Source organism: Ciona robusta, chromosome 11 (genome assembly GCF_009617815.1).
Source record: "Ciona robusta chromosome 11, ASM961781v2".
Taxonomy (NCBI): Eukaryota; Metazoa; Chordata; class Ascidiacea; order Phlebobranchia; family Cionidae; genus Ciona; species Ciona robusta.
The window spans coordinates 105,769-125,581 of NC_143245.1; the positions used below are offsets into that span (position 1 = coordinate 105,769).

The 19,813-nt window shown below is 38.1% G+C and overlaps 4 protein-coding genes across 5 annotated transcripts; 2 read left to right on the forward strand and 2 right to left on the reverse strand.

The window, feature by feature from the left end:
• Positions 1 to 2,766: 2,766 nt before the first annotated feature.
• On the forward strand, positions 2,767 to 4,700 carry LOC149727465 (uncharacterized). Its single transcript, XM_089887954.1, has one exon. The coding sequence runs from the start codon at positions 2,953 to 2,955 to the stop codon at positions 3,757 to 3,759; it is 807 nt and encodes a 268-aa protein (XP_089744080.1). The 5' UTR covers positions 2,767 to 2,952; the 3' UTR covers positions 3,760 to 4,700.
• LOC149727466 (solute carrier family 66 member 2-like) lies at positions 3,808 to 8,964 on the reverse strand. The gene is made up of 5 exons (XM_089887957.1): positions 8,947 to 8,964; positions 8,239 to 8,463; positions 5,380 to 5,513; positions 4,483 to 4,699; positions 3,808 to 4,287 (listed from the first exon to the last, which is right to left on the reverse strand). The coding sequence occupies exons 2-5, from the start codon at positions 8,442 to 8,444 to the stop codon at positions 4,104 to 4,106; spliced, it is 741 nt and encodes a 246-aa protein (XP_089744083.1). The 5' UTR covers positions 8,445 to 8,463; positions 8,947 to 8,964; the 3' UTR covers positions 3,808 to 4,103.
• Positions 8,965 to 9,354: 390 nt separating this feature from the next.
• LOC149727467 (uncharacterized) lies at positions 9,355 to 16,772 on the forward strand. Of its 2 annotated transcripts, XM_089887916.1 has the most exons (22): positions 9,355 to 10,182; positions 10,235 to 10,292; positions 10,451 to 10,504; positions 10,564 to 10,675; positions 10,734 to 10,827; positions 10,888 to 11,032; positions 11,085 to 11,259; positions 11,354 to 11,500; positions 11,644 to 11,829; positions 11,904 to 12,053; positions 12,109 to 12,192; positions 12,243 to 12,436; positions 12,501 to 12,871; positions 13,005 to 13,147; positions 13,205 to 13,333; positions 13,388 to 13,639; positions 13,697 to 13,841; positions 13,919 to 14,044; positions 14,225 to 14,326; positions 14,602 to 14,777; positions 14,832 to 15,754; positions 16,230 to 16,772. In XM_089887916.1, exons 1-22 carry the CDS (start codon positions 9,454 to 9,456, stop codon positions 16,271 to 16,273), a joined length of 4,539 nt encoding a protein of 1,512 aa, XP_089744042.1. In that variant the 5' UTR covers positions 9,355 to 9,453; the 3' UTR covers positions 16,274 to 16,772. The 2 variants fall into 2 exon arrangements, with proteins under 2 accessions (XP_089744042.1, XP_089744041.1); XM_089887915.1 differs by lacking the exon at positions 16,230 to 16,772 and having other exon boundaries at positions 14,832 to 15,996.
• Positions 15,952 to 19,525, reverse strand: LOC149727468 (E3 ubiquitin-protein ligase Mdm2-like). Its single transcript, XM_089887942.1, has 8 exons — positions 19,290 to 19,525; positions 19,080 to 19,172; positions 17,892 to 18,025; positions 17,767 to 17,836; positions 17,548 to 17,691; positions 17,021 to 17,161; positions 16,659 to 16,745; positions 15,952 to 16,609 (listed from the first exon to the last, which is right to left on the reverse strand). Exons 1-8 carry the CDS (start codon positions 19,290 to 19,292, stop codon positions 16,067 to 16,069), a joined length of 1,215 nt encoding a protein of 404 aa, XP_089744068.1. The 5' UTR covers positions 19,293 to 19,525; the 3' UTR covers positions 15,952 to 16,066.
• Positions 19,526 to 19,813: the final 288 nt, after the last annotated feature.

Consider the following 19,813-nt stretch of genomic DNA (forward strand, 5'->3'; position numbering starts at 1 on the left):
TGCGTGGCGAAAAAAATTGAGAAGTGTACTACACACGTGACAAACACGTCACAAAATTGTTGAAGCGTGGCCGCTCTCATTCAGAAAGACGAGAGGCAGTGTTTTCAGCGAAAACGAGAGAACAAAAAAAAACGCAAAAAAGCACAAAAAAAACGCAGGTTTCGCTTTTACGAATGAATCAGTCACGTGACTAGTACGTTCCTACGTCACAATCACGGAGCTCGTAGTAAAAAAAAGATAGCGCTAGAGATCACTGTTTGAGGACGAATATCTCCGCCTATACTGGACCAATTTTAATAAGCAAAGTATTTTTGGAATCAATAAAACGGTCGCTTTATGAATTTACCATAAAAAATAAAAGTGACGTGGGGTGTGTTTAGGCCCTTTAACGTTAACTATGGGGGGACTTTATATTATAATTGAAGTTAAATTTATTTAGGAATTAGGGGATTAAAAGTTGGTATGTGTATTATACTGCGCGTTGATATTACTCGAGTATATGTGTACCAAGACAAGAGTTCTCGCAAAGCAAACCGAAACAATACAAAACCGCTGTAAGATTCAAGTCCTAACAGATAAAACACTACAGTTGGTAACTCAGTAAGATTGTTGCAACAATTCCTTTGCATTTATTTCAAATACATGTAAACTAATGCACTTTTAAGAGTACATAGAACGCTGGCAACATTAGGTCCAGCAAAAGTAGCTGGCAACACTGTAAGAGTGCACCAGCACACACACAAACACATTCATACATTAACACTAAATCTGAATCACCTTAAACCGCGCGGCATCTCTTTATTGTCGACATCGTCTGTAAAACAAAACGTTATTTAATTAATATGATCTTCGTGTGGTTGGGCAACAGCCATGACAGGGGGTATCTGGACCTACTTGAACTTCAAACGTTCGTTACTTCACACAAGACACACAATTTACCAAAACTAGGATTTTCATTCTTTAAAGGGCTTAAACACACCCAAATGTACATCGCTTTAATAGATGGAGTGTGTTTTTCTAATTTCAACGACACCTTACTTGTTTTAATCGGTTCTGTATAACCAAAGAAATTCCAGCTCAAACACCGTGAAATTCAAAAAAATGATTTGAAAGTTGCGTGGCGAAGAAAATTGAGAAGTGTACTACCCACGTGACAAACACGTCACAAAATTGTTGAAGCGTGGCCGCTCTCATTCAGAAACACTGAGAAAGGCGAGAGGCAGTGTTTTTAGCGAAAAACGAGAGAACAAAAAAAACGCAAAAAAGCACAAAAAAACGCAGGTTTCGCTTTTACGAATAAATCAGTCACGTGACTAGTACGTTCCTACGTCACAATCACGAAGCTCGTAGTAAAAAAAGGATAGCGCTAGAGATCACTGTTTGAGGACGAATATCTCCGCCTATACTGGACCAATTTTAATAAGCAAAGTATTTTGGGAATCAATAAAACAGTCGCTTTATGAATTTACCATAAAAAATAAAAGTGACGTGGGGTGTGTTTAGGCCCTTTAAAGTTACCTTGTCGTAGTATGCTTGTTACGTCATAACATCCTTCTTATTCGCGAGAGAATCTTTTCAGATCTTTCGGGATCCTCCGTGACGTCTCGCACACATGTTCTGCAATATAAACGAATAGGAACCAACTGGGATGTGACGTAACAATCAACATACTTAGAAGGCTCTGCTGTTACGTCATCACTGCTTCGTGACGTGTATCTTCTACGTCATCTGAAACAACCGGTATACGTAACAATGTATATTGTGACTTATTTAACATTCTTACTCACCTATTCTTTGATCTTCTTTCTTCGCGTGTACACCTGTAAATAAACCTATACACACTTAAACCTACAAACACCTCAAACCGGCATCCTTATATTGGCGTCTTCGTCTTTGTTCTTCGTCTGTAAAATGAACGTTATTTTAATTAATACGATCTTACACAACCCAACTACCGTCGATGGGTAAATTTATTTTAAGCTTAAATTACCTTGCGCTTTTTTCTTTCTTCGTCTTGTCTCGTCTGTAACAATCGGAATTCTTAAGATTTATTGAAAATGATTGTTACGTCATAATTACCTTCTTACTTGCGAGTGAGAGAAACAGCGGCGGGATCCTCTGTGACGTCACATACCCATGTTCTGTAGAATAAACAACCATGAAACAACTTTTATTATGACGTAACAATCGACTTACGAAGCAGGTTCTTCTGTTACGTCATCACTGCTTCGTGACGTCACACGTAATCTAAAACAACCAATGTAAGTAACAATGCATAATGTGATTAACAATACATTCTTACTCACCTATTCTTTGATCTTCTTTCTTCACGCGTATATACCGCAGCAAAAAGAAATCGAATCGCGTCGATGCAAAGCGCGTGTGGGGCCCCATGAAAAAAAGTCGCGAAACGCAAGCGTCGAAGAAACCGTATGGCGTCGCAAATTACGCTTCAAGATATTATAATAGTAGTAGTAACAATAATCATAATAAGTTAAGGGTAGTAATAGCATAGTAGTTAAGTTATTAATACAATATTAATGCTACTAATAAACCTTCCCTCAAAGTCTTGACCCAGAAATACATGGCTGCTACTAAACTTGCTGGTGAGAAACTAACTTCATCTAAACTGTAACGTGGTGTAAATACCACGGGTTGTAAGGACGGCGTTTTATGCGAGAGGCAATCAACGAAAAGCGGGGAGGCGTAATTTAGGATCGCGGCGAATTTTTAAACCGTTAGTTGGTGCTAAAGAACACAAACATAGAAAACAGTTCTAATATTACCAAAACAAACTAAAACTGGGAAAAAGGTTTAGTTGAGAATATAATAATAGGGTGGGGAAAGTTGGAATATTGTTTTCACTCATTCCCATCTTTCCTGATTCTTTTAGAGGCGTTCCTACTGCATGTTAAAATGTTTGATTTGTTTTTTTTTAGGTCAAGTTAAACAATGGAATTGCCTTCTTATGTCCGTGAAGCTGTGGAAAGACAAAACGAGTTTCTGTACAAACAAGTAATGAAACTAAGAAATGAAAATATGAAAAGAAAGTATTTACAAACGAAAATACGGTGGTCGCATGGGATAATACAAGGCAACGACGTACTTACTAAATACTTGACGGGTTGCCCTTCGTATAAAATGTTTGAATGGGTTTTGCAGCTGGTTGTTAAAGATGGGAGTGGTATACTGCATGACCAACTCATGGTTACCCTCATGAAGATCAAACTTGATGTTGATGACAATTATTTAAACTTATTATTTCACAACATGAATGCGCAGTCGGTGATTCCTCCTTGGTCAAACTCCTTACACGTCAACCTATCTCAGCTTATACAATGGCCGCAGAATTCAAAATCAAAATATGTTGTGAATATAATAGAGCTTCGTCCCAACTTACATGTGGTTGTTGTTTTTACGATGAACGGAACTATTTGTTTCATATCAGAGGCCATTGTGAGGTCATCAAAGTTATTGTTCGATGAATGTAACTTCAAAGAAAAATTGAAAGAAAATGAGGAAATGATTGACGTGAAACACAAACTATTGCATAAACTTGTGAATAACGATGGTGGTTCAAATCTGCACGAAACCCAACTAGAAGATGATTCCCCATTGTACATGGAAGCCGCTGCAACTATCAAGACATCGATGGAAAAACTTAATTCATTTGCGGTGTTCAATAACACCAACTTTAGTTATTATAAAAACATGAATGGGATGCTAAAAATCGCAGCAGCAATCGTGAGCTTCCATTAAAAATCCCAATCCTGTTGCTTGAGGTGTTACAAGCGGCTAGCATGCGCACACATTTATAATATCTTTATTTCATCTGGGACAAAAGGCACAAACAGTATTTCATCGATAAAATAATTTGAGGCAAAGCAGCAAAACAGATATTATTATTGCTTAAAAATATTTTGATTTAATAAAAATGTTTTATTTAGAATTTCAATTCATTTAATTTATTCATCAACACATTAAATAATGAACAATATGAGAATATTTCAAATATAATTCAATAAAAAGTGCATTCACCTAGTGTTGCAAAATATATTTACACAAAAACAAATAAAAATCAACCTAAAATAATCCAGCCGGTGTTACAACGCAGCTTTCCTGGTGGTTTGTGGAAACTTTGAATAATACCAAACTTGAACAAGAATCGCAACGTCGAGGCAAACTTGCAAAATACCACAAATCCAAAACTGCACAGGAGCCGAGTTCATGATGAAATATGTGCTTTTAAAAATATCTCCGCTTGTCCACATTAACACCATCTGCAAACTATGGTCAGAAATGAATGATCTTGTGCAACAAATATTATAACAAAACACCAGTTGATTATTCAGCAAACGACACGATTGGAATCTCTGGATTTGCCCGCCAAGTATACACACCCAAACTTATTCATAAATATAATTTAAATGCATTAACGAACGCCAGCGTTTATAAACAAGAAAAATATATATGTTCATTTACCTCATGCCCACAGTCGATTTATTTTGATGATTTCTGTAAAATTGTGGCACGCCCAGCATGGCTTCTGTAAAAACTGCGAGGAATCCTATAGTTTCGACGAACACGACGGAACTATTGAACAAATATGTTGTGTAACCACCAACAGCTGTGAACATCAGCACAGCTTGAACGTAATCGGAAAACCGCGTCCATTTCCAAAAGTAACGGTGATCAAAATCTGGATTTAATTGAATTAATCAACACGGAGCACATTTATAATTCAACAAAGTTTGTGTGTGTAATCAAACATGAAACAGTAATTTTTATAAATCTCCTAATAAACAAAATCATGAATTATCCTTAATGTGTTTACATTTCCACACCAACCGCTCGCCCACCTCATCCAACTCATCATCTATTTAGTATTTTCTACAAAACTTTTCCCAAACACAAAGTTAATCAACATCAACACTAGGGATGCACATTACACAATGATTCGGTATCCTAGGATATCCCAAAATACTTTATTTCGAATCTTTTTGTATTTATAAGAAAAAACGTACGAAGCCAAAACAGCCAAGCCTTAAAAAGATCCTGCCGAACGTTTTCTCTCAAAAACCCCATAAACACAATTTTTTTTTTCAAAATTATTAATTTTTAAAAAATGTTATTATAGTTCAAGAGATGACGTGTGATGACGTCATTAAACAGAATACCGAATCCCGTAATTAGATTCGAATACAAATGGATTCGAAATTCTGTAATGTGCATCCCTAATCGACACACCAAGAGGTTTCACAGATATATGAATAAACATCCACGTGAATCAAGTTGGATAACATTTTACTAGTTTAGAGTTCTTACCAATCATAACCAATTAAATTAACAAAATATTCAAGCTATTCATATTTTCCCTACCAATAAAAGCCCTTCTTCTTGAGCTGAGGTCGTGCATCATTTGAACATTAACGCAAAGATCGAGCATCGCAAGCATTGTAAGGATCATGATAATGCTTTGTAACAACAACGGTAATTCAAATCTCCGGCCAAACCTAAACCAAGGCATTGATTGTTCGTTCAACTTTCCAATCATGAATTACACAATAAATGACATATTAACACTTTCGGCGTCGCATTAATTTAAATAATTAAACACTGGGTGACTTGTAAGTTTGTTAAATTTTCAATAATCCATGAATTACAATTGAAGAATTGTACAACAGTAAGCAACGTAAAACCAAGAAACGATGGGACGTCAATGTTTCCCTTTTGTGCGGGCTTGAAACATTACTGCCACCAACTCCTTACTTCGGACGGTTTTTAAACAAAAACGGTTTATTTTCACAAATGCGTTGCGCAACCAAGTTGTAGCACATTGTTTGCATTATTTCTAAACCACCCAGCAGATAACCCCTCTCTGTCACCTTTTTACCACTGTTGCTATACGACATGCCTTGTTGGATTTTAGCCTGTGCAGTTACCAAATTTTCTTTGTTTGATTCATTGTAACGAAGTTTCGGGGTCATTATTATTTTCAGTCAGAAATATTGCGCAGAATTTCGATAAAAAATGTTCAAGTGTCGTGTTTATTTCCGCCCAAATACAAACTAATGGAGGAGGAACCCAATATTTTATATTTAGTTTTAAATATTTTTAAAGATTCAGATTCGAAAAGTAATCCTGTGTGTATGCAATATTTCTAGATAGTCAAACCTCAAACGCTCAATTAAAAATTTTATTTTTATACTTTTTTGCCAAAATAATGCGAATAAAAAAACCTGAAGTTGCAATAAAATAATATACGAAGTTAATTTAAAAAAAAAAAAACATGTTTGGGCGTTCATATTAATGACTAGGGATGCGCCGAGCCGAGCCCGAACTCAAAAGCTTGTGCCCGAGCGTCTCCTTTTTTGATGCTCGGCGCTCGGCTGCAATCTGGGCCGAGCGCCAAGCCTCATATGCTATTGCTATAATGTTGCATGCGAGACCGAAAAATATTAAAAATGAAAAAAGTAAAGCTACTAAAAGATAACGAGACTAGTCAGCGTAGCTTTCTCTTTAATTATTTTTCGTTCAGTGTGAATTTTCTTTTTCGCAAGTAACGAATTGCATTGTCAGCGAATTTGCCGGTGTCGAATTACACGAGCGCCCAATGTTTCCGTATCTTTATAATGGAATAATATAAACTGCTGCGACCAGGGGGGCTGTTTTGTTATCATGACAGGCCCCATTTCCGCAAACTCACATATATTATTATTTTATTAAAAAGACGTTTCTAATTTAGTATAAACAATGTAATATTAGTCTTAATTAACCGCATAAAGTAGAATAGATATATTAGTGTGCAAGACAAATATCGTAAATACCTGCATGACATACGTTTTTTGAATGCGCTGGTTGCCACGCTGCCTGCATCAGTTATAAATAATTTTTAACTAAATATTTTTTACAATTTGCATCACTGGAAATTACGAAACTAGACGTCTTTTTAACCGCAAACCACGTGCCTTGTATTATTTTGATTAGCGAGGCTTTTCGGCTGAATAGGAACGCATTCTCGTACGCCTTTCTCCTTAATTATGTCATAGGTGCTCGGGCTCGTGCCCAGCTTTTCGTTGAAGCTCGGCGCTCGGCGAACCCGAGCTTTTACAACTTCAGCACATCCCTATTAATGACCTACGCCACCCCATGGCAAATTCCTCAAAATTTATCCATTGCCAAGGTTTTAGCCAAGGTGACAAAACCAAACTTTACAACATCATAATTGTAATGATCAGATTATAAAACATTGAAGTTTGAACTATTGTTCGTAATCATTTTAGCAGCAGCAGTAATGAAAAAATTGTAAAATGGTAATATTGCGTAAAATATGCTTGAAATTGTCAGAAACAGCTGATCATAAGGTCACAATCTGATTGGTCAAAAATATCGTATTCTCAAAGCAGATGTTTACATTTAGTCTCAAACAGCCTAAAACAAACGTACGTACGTGTGGTTTACCACTGATTCAAAGGGAACCACTGGCGTAAAGTTACGGGGTTGCAGGCAACTCTTTGATTTTCTCCAGACTAATAATGCGTAAGGAATTACGTTCGACCAAACGAAGACGCCATTATTGCTGCGAACAAACTTCGTTTACGTTCGTTAAAATATGTCAATACCGATGCGTCATTCACGACACAAATGCATTCAACTAGTATTTATGTCGTAATCGATTGCCAGGTCAAACAATCGCTATTATGATGCAATGAATCCATGTGTGAATCCCTACTATTTCGTAATAAACATGCTGCTTGGCTGAGGAAAACATTGTATATAAATATAAAGCAGTGTTAAAAACGTTTTAGGCAGTTTATTCCCGCGATATTTCGTTCTGGAAACCTACTATTTCCGACGGACGGGTCTTCGTTTGTAAGATAACCACACACTCATGGGGGCTTGCTGAAAGACGCATGCGACATAGCTACTGTGACGTCACTCGCCGGGCAATCAGATCCGATCGTTTCTCATTACACGGACTCGCCGAAGCAATCGCAACAATGACAAAAACGTTAAAACGTATATATTATGTGTGTTGGCACCAAAGATCATTGTTACTGGAAGGTATATATACGTACAATGGCGTTGAAAGTTTTACTCAAACTATTCATTAAAAAGTAAAGTTTTGCCAGATTTGAAAGTTGGATTTGCATGATTGCAAAACATTGCAAATGTAAGTCTATGCGTCCATTCATAACTTGGAAATCAAAATAAATATTCATAAAATATTTAACTTACCAAAAAAATATTCTCAACAGGTTTGCAATTAAAAGAACAAGACAAACGTAAGTTGAAAATCCGTCAGAATTCTCAGATTTTTTGATCGCCCTGTATTGTGGTATGTAAGGTACAACCCCCCCAACCACCATAGCCCCCGACGCTATCCATTTAACCGCATTCTCTAAGATTTCAACAGCTCCGAAGTAATTATAAGTGAATGGCATCTTTCATTCAAATCTGAAACTTCAATTTTATAATTTGAAACCATTTATATAGGCAGTTATTTTCATATGACAGTTACGTCACAAAAGTAATAATTACATCATAATAAATTGTAAACCATAACAATCGTTGTTCCTTTGTTACGTCATAATCGTTATTCCCGAACACGAACAAACAGCCTTGTTTGTGTTGATTGTTTAGGTTTGATTAAATAAGATGGGACCTGGGTCGTCCCCTCCCGTTAATGCTTTTTAGTTTTTACCAAAATTTATTCTAATCTTAGCTGGTACATTAATTATTTCGAAGTTTGTGATTATTTGCATATTTTATTAAGATTGAATAAACTAGTTTTGGTTTGGATAAAATCATATTTAAAATAATTATGTTTAATATCTTTGTTATGCAAATGTACGAACCAAGATTAGAATAAGTTTAATATCTTAAACTACCGCCACTAAAACATTTTGAAAGCTCAAATGTTGAAGATGACTAAAATAGAATTACTTGATTGTCAACAGAATCGCAGCTTATTTACTTTCACGCCGCATCTTTGGTGATTAAACACGGGTGCTTTTGGTGTGAGCACCTGTCGGACATTGTAGCAACATCGAGGCTCGAACTTGCGATACTCGGGTTTCGACGACCCGCCCCAACCCCTCAGCCACGCGCCCGGTTGTTGCTTCGATGCCGAAACAACTCGATGTCGAATCGACTTTTCTAGGAAAGTAAATAAGCTGGGTAGAAAATGTAGAGAAATATATTTTGTTAAATATTTTGTAAGAAAAAAGGCAGAAGTTGATGAAATATAATAAGACTGTTTAATCTAACAGAGAGTTTGTTGCGGAAATATTTTAATTTATAGAATTGGTGAAGATATTTGTAAATATAAAACATGTATGTATCACCATTGTGTATAACTCAATCTCTTTATATAAAACTGACAAAGTATGTTTAGATCAAACCGCTAATTTTTATAATTCATGTTTGTGAATGAAGAATGCGTGTTGAACAATGTACCCAAATTATTATCAACAAAGATTTCAACAAAACGCCCAGCACTACAATGTCCCACGGCCACAACAACAACAACAACAGCAACAACAGCAGCTTCAAGCACCCATGTATCAACATGTAGCAAGCAACGGACAAGCGAGGACTTACCATCAATTACCGAACACAACCCATAAGTTCATGACATCAAATGCAATGTTGGCTCAATATCCGGGCATGCATTCTCTACCAAACACACCCAGCCACCATGTACCCAATGAACAACACTGGCAAAGTTTGGCAAATAATCTTACGATGCAGAATAATTTAAGCATGAGTTCGTCACAACAGCGACAGTTACTAAACACATCCATCGGTGGAATGCGTCAACCAAACCATATGCGTCAAAGTACATCCAACAAACCCCCCCACCTACCTCAGCCAACAAGCGTACACCACCCGTTATCCCCTCACCCTAACTTACCCTCCCCACCACACACAGTAAGACGACCAACCAACACCCAGCACCCCCCCACTGTAATCCACACACCCCCGGTATCCAGTCCCCCCAACCAACACATGCACCCCTTGAACCACTTATTGGCATCACAGGTCCACCCCCCCTCGAACACGATGGCCACACCCCCTCCACACCTCCCCCCCACTATGAGAGCCAGGGTTGAAACTCCCGAAACAATTCGTCAGAAACCAGCAAATCAAATAAATGACCAACCAATCAACATGAAGCAGGTACATTGGTATAAATTGAATATTGAAAGTAGAATAACCCCGACACACACAGGCTAGCAACGTACAACCAACCACGACGCATCGGACAAGATCAACTTCGCAACAATCTGGTGGGTTTTAAATTATGTTTTTGTTGCTTGACTTTTTTATGTTTTCAGTTTTAAAATTAAATAAATAAATATATAAGATATCTATGATATATATAAGATATCTATGAATATATATATAAGATATCTATGATATTTATAAGATATCTATGTACCCACAGATGCGAGCTCAATAACATTAGACGAAGATTCGGACAACGATGTTCGAATGCCGGGTGAATGTTTGTTTGTTTTTAATTTAATATAAATATATTTACTTTCTCGTGTTGTGTAGTGGTGGAGGATAAGACCAGGATCATAATTGATGACGATATCGAAATAGTTGGAACAACACAAGCTGAGATTATGTCGCATATGAGGTCGGATTGTCCCATTTATAAGTTCACGTAAGTTGTAATATGTTGTGTCTATGTTGTCAATACTTATTATATTATGACTTCACAGACGTGTAGATAAAGTAGACACACCCGTTGACCAATCAAACGTGAGGTTTTGTCGGAAATGTTTTTGTTACATTTGTGACAAAGTTGCTTCAAAGGTAAGATAACAACATGTTGTTGTTGTTGTTGTTGTTGTTTATATGATGGTTGTGTTGCAGTGTGAGGTGTGGAGTGCGGGGGTTGCACCTCATTGTAACGCGCACGCCAAGGCCAGTTGTTGGAAGGCGCGTCGAAACATGAAGCATACACCGCTCATGAACATGCTGTCACATGAAGAAGTCAACCCAGATATTAAAGCAGCAGGTTTGTAGTTTGTGAATCATGGTTCATGAGGTTTCATTCACGTGATATTCAGCTGACATTGCCATGAAACAAATGATTCGTGTTCGTGAAGCGTACATCACGTACAGGGCCGGAACATCGTGCGAATTTTATGAAGTCCCGTGCAATTGTAGTTGTCATCGAGAAACCAAACGTAAAGTAGATTGCGCTCAATGCAAAGCTGTCCATGATGTTCGCAAGAAATTTAAGTGAGTTTACTTTAATTGGTGGTTTCTGGATGAAAAGCTTTGTTATGATGACTGTAGCTTTCTTCAACAATATTTTGATGATCATTTCATCCAGTTACGATCCTGTAAGAAGCGAGATCAAGGCAATTATTGAAGAGATAAAAAAAGATTTTTCCAACCAACCGTACTCGGCCCTTGTTTTATACGAAGCATTGTTGTCTGAGCTGTGCTCACATCGGCCCGCCGATTTCAATCACATTAAGTAAGTCAATTATGCGAAAAGTGAGATCTTGCCATGCGTTAGAACAATAGAAATAACATAAATGTATCCTTACATGGGCTAGTGTTCAATAATTATTCCTAAATTTTCCGTGAATCCCCCTAATCCCCCTAACCCCCCCACAGAGGCACCCCATCTAACCCCAACACCTCGTGTCAATGCAACACCCCAACAATCATGAACGAGTTGATTGAACCACAACTTATAAAGTTGTTTACGCTACATGAAGTTAACAACCAATTCAAAGTCAAGTTTCTTAAATGCGTCGGTGCTTCTATACAACCACTCAAGCTAAATGACATCATTGAGAGGTTTGTGATGTCATAATATGGTTGTTTGATAACAATGCACTTACATTATGACGTCACATTTATAATGTTTATAGATTTTTAAAGTTACGGCATTGGGACGACATTTTGCTGCGCGCTGTATTGAGCGGGCAGAATGTCTCGGGGAGACTGAAAGGATCAGAAAGTTTGAAAGAGACGGGATACATAGTGGAGATGAGAGTGTTGAAACTTGATCGTGAGCGAAGGTTTGATTGACAGGTTGTGTTTGTATGTTCGTGTAGTAATGTGTATGTGTATCAGGTACAATGCCATCGTAAGGTATTTGAAGACTTGCAAAGTTGTTAAAACATACAACGTTTATACGAGAGATGGGACAAGCATAACGTGAGTTGTGGATGTGGTGGGGTTCAGTGTTGACCATATTGTTTCTACAGTGTTGCCATAGAAAAGTGGATTTTATTTTACTTGGCCAAACAAGGGAAGTTTAAAGACGCTTGCATTCGCCTGGTGGAAAACTTAAACTTTTTTAAAAGTTTGGAAAATAATTTTGTTCTTGAAATATTTAGTTTATTATCAGGCGAGAAGTTAGAATCGGACACGCAACTTATGTCGACTTTCAACAGCAAACGTGAGTGTTGATGTAACAGGATTGTAACTTGTTACAAATAAATGAATTATTTTTATCTTTCCAGTGAATGTTGGTTCGTATAAATTGGTTGATTGCGATGAAACCGTCTTGTTGCTCATATTCCTCGTGTTTATGGAAGTCAACCACAACGCACAAACCAATATTAGTTGCTACTTATGGTTGGCAAAATGGGTGAACAGGATGCCACTGGATTGCAACACAAGTAAAGTCACGTTGTGGGTTAAAACAAGTTCCGAGTTGGTAAGATTGGGGGGGCAGGTCGCTACGTCCAACTCGTGCTCAAGGTATCTGTTGAAGTGTTCAAGCATTGAGCCGCAAGCTGCATTGTTCACATGTTCGTTGCTCATTCTTAAGTTTATGAAACAATGTGCGTGTGATGCTGACGATATGAATCACTTCATTGCTGCGTATAAGGTAAGGAAGTTTTAAATAAAATCTGTCAACTATTCCTGCCACCCCTGTATTTTAATTGTTTGGTTCCCTTTGTTCGGTTATTACAATCAACCCATGTCGCCCCACATTACATTCAACCCATGTTGCCCCACAGAACAATGAATGGGGGCTGTTTTACCTTTTCACGCAACCCACGTTATTAACGTCCGGCCACCAGGGGGTGATATCTTGGCTCATCGATCGAAGCAAGCAAAATATTTTCAACATTTCTCAAATCAACGAAGAATCTTTCGATGCGTGAGTATTATATTTCTATTGTAAACCAATATATATATTATTTTTATGTTACCGTAGATTAATTACGGGATTTTCCATTGATGATGTCATAATGTTCATGGAAACGACGATTAAACGTGATTGGTGGAATTGTTCACCTCCATTGCTCCACCATGTGGTGAGAAGTTGCGCAAAGTTTGCTACGAGGTAATTGTGATATCATCATTTTTTGTGATGTCATAACATGATGTTATGTTTTAGATTATTAACGACGGACAAGCCTTCTAGCTCACCCCGGTGGTTGTATGAGGTCGTGTTTCAGAAGATTATGGAGAAAAAAATTTACGTTAATGAAACAATGCATGAGTACTGTGATGTCATAGGGAAGGTCTGTTGCATGAAACACTCACTAGAGGTCATGGAAGAGTTCAAACAATTGTTCGGAGAGGGAGACACCCGGTGGTCGAATAGAAGCACCGATATATTGATGTCGTATAGGGAGGTTTTCCTGAGGTGGGCATTATGACATCATAGCTGGTATGACATCATATAATCATTATGACATCACAGAAATGGATTGTCGGGGAAGGAAACTGTTCTCTTTTTCCGAAACGCAGCCAAAGAACGAAACAACCTGATCGTGAAAATCATCTTTACGTATTTGATCGAACGGCATGATTGTTCAAGTGAAGCAAAGATAAATATCGTGCAGGAGGTGAGTGGGGGGTGCCTGGGTCAATATTTGTTTTTTTTTTTATAAAATGAATGAGTGTTACTATTATGACATCACAGATCATTGAAATATTGGAAAGCGACAACTTATCCCAACTTGAAAAAGAGAATTTGGTTTTCCTGTCCACGAAACTTTGTTCGCACGAAACTTTGAGTTGGTTGATTTGCATTCGGTGTTCGGCTAACGTAAGTTGGGGGGGGGGTTAAAGGAAGGGGGGGGGGTTAAATATAGTCCTTGGGTAAGTCATACACTGATAGTTCGTTGCCGCATAAAACGTTGGTATTTTAAGCACAAACAAACAATTGCAAAAAGATTTCTTACAAGTCAAACACACATGGTAGCAACTATATATATTAAACACGCAGATGCCGGATGGTTGGATGAAATTATGGCGGACGTTGCATGCGAACGTCATGAAGCGGTCGTTGAACACACTTGTGCAGCACACTCTGCAACAATTCACATCGGTGAGTACAACGTGATATATGATTGTCGTGATATACGATTGTCGTGATATATGATTGTCGTGATGTACGATTGTCGTGACGTACGATTGTCGTGATATATGATTGTCGTGATGTACGATTGTCGTTATGTATGATTGTCGTGATATATGATTTTCGTGATATATGATTGTCGTGATATATGATTGTCGTGATATATGATTGTCGTGATATACGATTGTCGTGATATACGATTGTCGTGATATATGATTGTCGTGATGTTTATTCTTTATACGCAGTGGATGAAAGAACTTTGCGTGCAAGAGAAAGCAGATGTCGATCGTTTGTTAAAATGTTTCAGAACATTTGTGTCAAACGTCGTCCATTGTTTGCTTGACTGTGGATATGAGGTTGATGGGAGTCGAACCATGATTATGGAAACTAGGTTTTTCATCGCGGACACGCAACTACGAAAGTAAGTCTTGAATATTAATCGAAACATCTTGAAATTAAACCTCATGTTTTGCAGCGAATATCTTAACATCGTCCAACAAGTGTTTGATGACATCGCTAAATCTAAACAAGTGACATCACAACCACACAATATGACATCACCATTAACAAACAACGAACAGCCCCCAGCACTAACTACTGGTTTACTTGGGGATTCTCCCCAACAGAGAAATAACGATAGTTCCGAGGGAAACCCCCCAAACCTGTCCTCACCAAGCGAGACTCACTACTGCCCCCAGTGTGGGGACTTAATGACATCATCGTTTAAATGTTCTAAGTGCGCAACACGACGCATGCGAGACGTCAAGTGTCCCAAATGTAGCCAAACCAACCGCGACATCAAAGGTTACAGTTGTCGTTACTGTTACGCCTCACTGCTCGAGGTTCTAACACTAGGTGGTGCTGTACCTCATGAAACAAAGATGGAGGAAACCGAGAAAAAGAAAGTTAAAAAACTAAGAAAGAAGCGATCGCAAAGTAAGCATTTGGTGGAAAATAAAGTTTCGAACGTTGAACAAAGTTGTGCGGCATCATCGAGCCTTGAACCACCAACCCCTGTGCCAACCAAACCTAAACAAGCAGTTGGTGACAAACTAAAAATTCAAATTGAAGAAGAGATTCCGTTGAAACAGCCAACCATGGTTAAGGTGAACCATGAAGTAACGAAACTAAGCGACTCTTCTTCCGACAACGAGACTAAAAAAGTTTCAACGCTTGTTTTGAAACGTAAACCCGAGAAACAGGTTTCTGTGGTCGAGGTGAAACGACCCAAACTCGATGTCAAACATTCGGCAAACAGGGGGGTTTCTATGTCAAAGAAACAACGAGATATTTTGCAACGAATGAAGAACATGGGGAAAGTGAAGAAAGGAGGGCAACATAGAAATCATGCAAAACCACCAGAGTGGGAGTTACAGTCTCGGAAACCTGGTCCCGCAAGTAGGACTAGTTATTTTAAAATTAATCCACTTTGGGGTATTCCCCACTATATACAGTTACCCCAACGGTTGGATTTGCCAAAAGTTTGTTTCGTTCAATTAAACATGTTCGCTCCCGAAGTAATGCAGATGATAAACACAATCCAACCGGACCTAAATATATCGTACTTGTACGCTTGATTGTTATGTAATACCAGGTTGAGAATTAAGAATAATTTCTTGCGAATAAAAAAACATTTTCCACGTTTGTCATTCAGCATCCTTGAAGAGCCCACAAATAAGAAAATAATATTTTAAACCTTGCGAACAAATATCAGAATTGCACGATATAGTTTCGTAGCACAAGCATAATTGGCTGACGACACACGGGGCAACTTTTCCCTTTTCGTTTCAATCGCTTAGCGCATCTAAAACAACAAAACTGGTGACCGTTATTCCCGTGTACCATCGTTGCATCATTGGGGTTGTTCCTACAGATGTTGCAGAGCCCGGGGAAGGAGGAGGTTTCGTTCATCGATGAAGTTGATGCTGATGATGTTTCGGATCGAAGGGTTGGGTCAGCGGGGTCAAGATGAGGTTTCTTCGCTTCCATGGGTTCAACGTCATCAAGTTTATGTTTCAATGATTGTGATGTCATAAAAGAGGGCATTGTTGTAACAATCGGTGAACTGGAACGATGGTTTTCCGTCACTCGTCCGTCTGTGACATCATAACTTGAACTTTGTTCCATTGATGATGTCATATCCTGTGATGTCATTCCCCCTTCCACCCAGCCCCCCCTTAACTTCCAACAACCTTGACAAAATCCAACTTTTGGGGAATTCCTCGTTTTACACTCCGGACACGACCATAACTCCTGCGTTACAAACATAAACATCAAATATTCCAATGTTATCTATACTGACCTCTAGTGTTATGTCCGAGTCGATACTAACGTCCGTCGTCTCATCTTCCCCTTCATCATCGGATTGAAATTCTTTCAACCGGTGCAACTAAAATATATTTTACAACTTTCAAAATGAGTGTTGGTAGCACAATATGTAGAAGTAAATGGACGGTCAGATCAGTTAAACCAGACGTCTTTAAATATATCTTGAACAACAAGTATAGTAGGACAAATACACCAAGTCGGTATACACACATGGGTTACGTGTACAATGTGTTGCAAGGCTAGATAACCTAAGTTTAATAGGAATATACACCAAGAATGGACATATGTAAGCTTCTAACTACTTCCATGGATATCTAGATAGGGAACGTGACTTACAGCGGTCGTATCTTCTTCATCAGATGTTATAGGCTCCGTGTCGTCATCCGAGATCTCACTGTCTGTATCTACAGGCTCGTATTCAACAAGTTCATCTTCGCTCTCGTACTCGCTGTCGTACGCCTCCACTGTGGCTCGTTCCTGTCAATCAAACATTGTTATTGCCCACCCATAGCGAGTGTAACATACATGGCTGACCATAGAACTGTATGTACCATGTATATATGTGTTATGTTCCAATAACTCCCCCAACTTACATGGTAACCCCCAACTTACATGGTAACTCCCCCAACTTACATGGTAACTCCCCCAACTTACATGATAACCCCCCCAACTTACATGGTAACCCCCCAACTTACATGGCAACTCCCCCAACTTACATGGCAACTCCCCCAACTTACATGGTAACTCCCCCAACTTACATGGTAACTCCCCCAACTTACATGGTAACTCCCCCAACTTACATGGTAACTCCCCCAACTTACATGGTAACCCCCCCAACTTACATGGTAACTCCCCCAACTTACATGGTAACTCCCAACTTCTTCCTCCGTGTTCGAATCATGATCAGACGTTACGTTTTCCCCCCGAGGCGAGATGAAATACCACCACGGGAGGGCAGCATCACTCGCTTTACTCGACGTTGGTTGTTCAGCTTGCGCTTGTTGTGGCTGTTGGTCGATGTTGATTAATTATGTGGTACAACTAACTATGACATCGTAACTATATATGACATCACAACCAACCTGAACTTCGGTTGTTACTTCACGCTGTGTGGCGGGCAGCAAACTCGGAAACAACAATTTCCATAAATCCCTGCGTTAGGAATTATGTTTAACAAAGTTCACCATATTTAAATGTTTGTACTTACTTAAAGTCAGTGACGGTGAAATGGCTGGTTTTGAAAACTTCCCCAAGAAGGTCGTTCTTGCAACGAATCAAACGTTTGTTCGAAGGATTGAAAAGTTTCTTAGTTTCGATGTATTTGCCCAGGAATAATACAATCTATGATGTCATAAACCAGTATTAATTACTTAAACAACAGACTCAAGGATAAATTGTGTTGTTTCACTCGTGGGGGTGGCTAGCTGTAGTGACATAAAAAATGTCATTATGACATCATAAACACTTTCTTTTGCATAGCATCTATTTTATTCAAGTTATGCGTTTGAAAGCAATGCCGGGACAGACTCCTAATACATCAAGTTACAAATATTATACTTGGCTGATAATATGCTGGAGTTGTTTGATAATTAATACGTTTTCCAACAAAAGAAAAATATCCTATTCCGCTTTTGGTTGGAGTGACCGCCCCAACCGGGTGCTTGCAATGGTGAGATAAAAATCAACTGATATTAACCATTATGTTGGAACCACCATTAAACAGACACCACAAGTGCTGCAATATATTTGGACCAACATAAAATATATACAAGTTATATACAACAACAATTTACCATCAAACACATCTTGTATTTATGACTTGATGCATTGGGAGTCTGTCCCAGCATTGCTTTCCTGATTTGCGTAAGGTTAACGATTTATTACGTCACAATCGCAGTCTGTTACGTCACAATAGTGGTATATTACATACGTTACAAGACGTTATAGCCTTGTTTTTTCCCACTGTTTTAACAAAGGAATCAAACGTAACAATACACATTCTATGATGTAATAATCCAACCTTGGTTTAATCCATGACGGCTGGTGTGGAAAATACGGTGACGCAGCACGTTTTCGCGCACTTTTAAAGTTAATTTTCGACACAAACGCCCGAATTTAAAAAAAAAAAAAATTATACAGTGGGTATCAGTGAGACCTAAGGAACACTTTGAATCCAAAATTTCAGGTGGCCACCAGTTTAAGAATTACCGTCACAAACTACTATTATGACATCACAGAATAGGTTTCAAGCATGATTGCACACGATGTACAATGTGTTAAGTGATGATTATTCAGAGTTGAATATATTGTTGTCTTGTACGTTCATGTTGAAGATTGCCATTTGTACGATGTATTGGATTGTTTACTTGAACATAAATCGCGTGTTACCACTCACCTGATCAGCTGTGAAGATTTGACCACTGGCCCCCCCCATTTGTAGCACGGCCAGTAACTTAGGGGTCGTTCGAAAATATTGAACTTTTGAAGTCTGAAAATCATTTGTTGTGACATCACAATTCAATGTCATGTTATAAATTGATATAAAATATTTATAAAAGTTATAAAACAATTAAAATGTTTATTATAAAAATTACAAGAAACTTACCATTTTATATTAGTATACAGTTATAACACAACACCTTATACACTGGAAAAATATTAAAATATTTAAATGAACTTATACCAAACCCTCAACCGAAAATATACTGGGACTAAATATTTCCTTCATCGTCGTCTAAAGTTCGAATAATTAAGTTTTGAATTCGAACGAATAATTCACTTCTTTACATCAGACAACAACATAATGATCTTAAGTTTTATATTAAACGCGTAATAAACATAATTAAATATTTCGACATAGGGGGGGGGGGGGCATGCCTCAACCTGCCCTCATCTTTACTTCCATCTAGCGGTTGGATAAATTAAAAGTCGCAAACATAAAAATCTTTGTAAGTAGCTCTCTAGCACCAAATAGCGATTAAAGTTTTAATGCAATTAACCGCGCGGTGTCGCAAAACTACTTTTTTTGTGTCCCTAATTAATCGATCAAATTTTACTTAAATATACATAGCTTGTAGCTTTAAATATATTTCTTGTTAATTTGTTTTTTTTATTTACTTTAAGATCCTA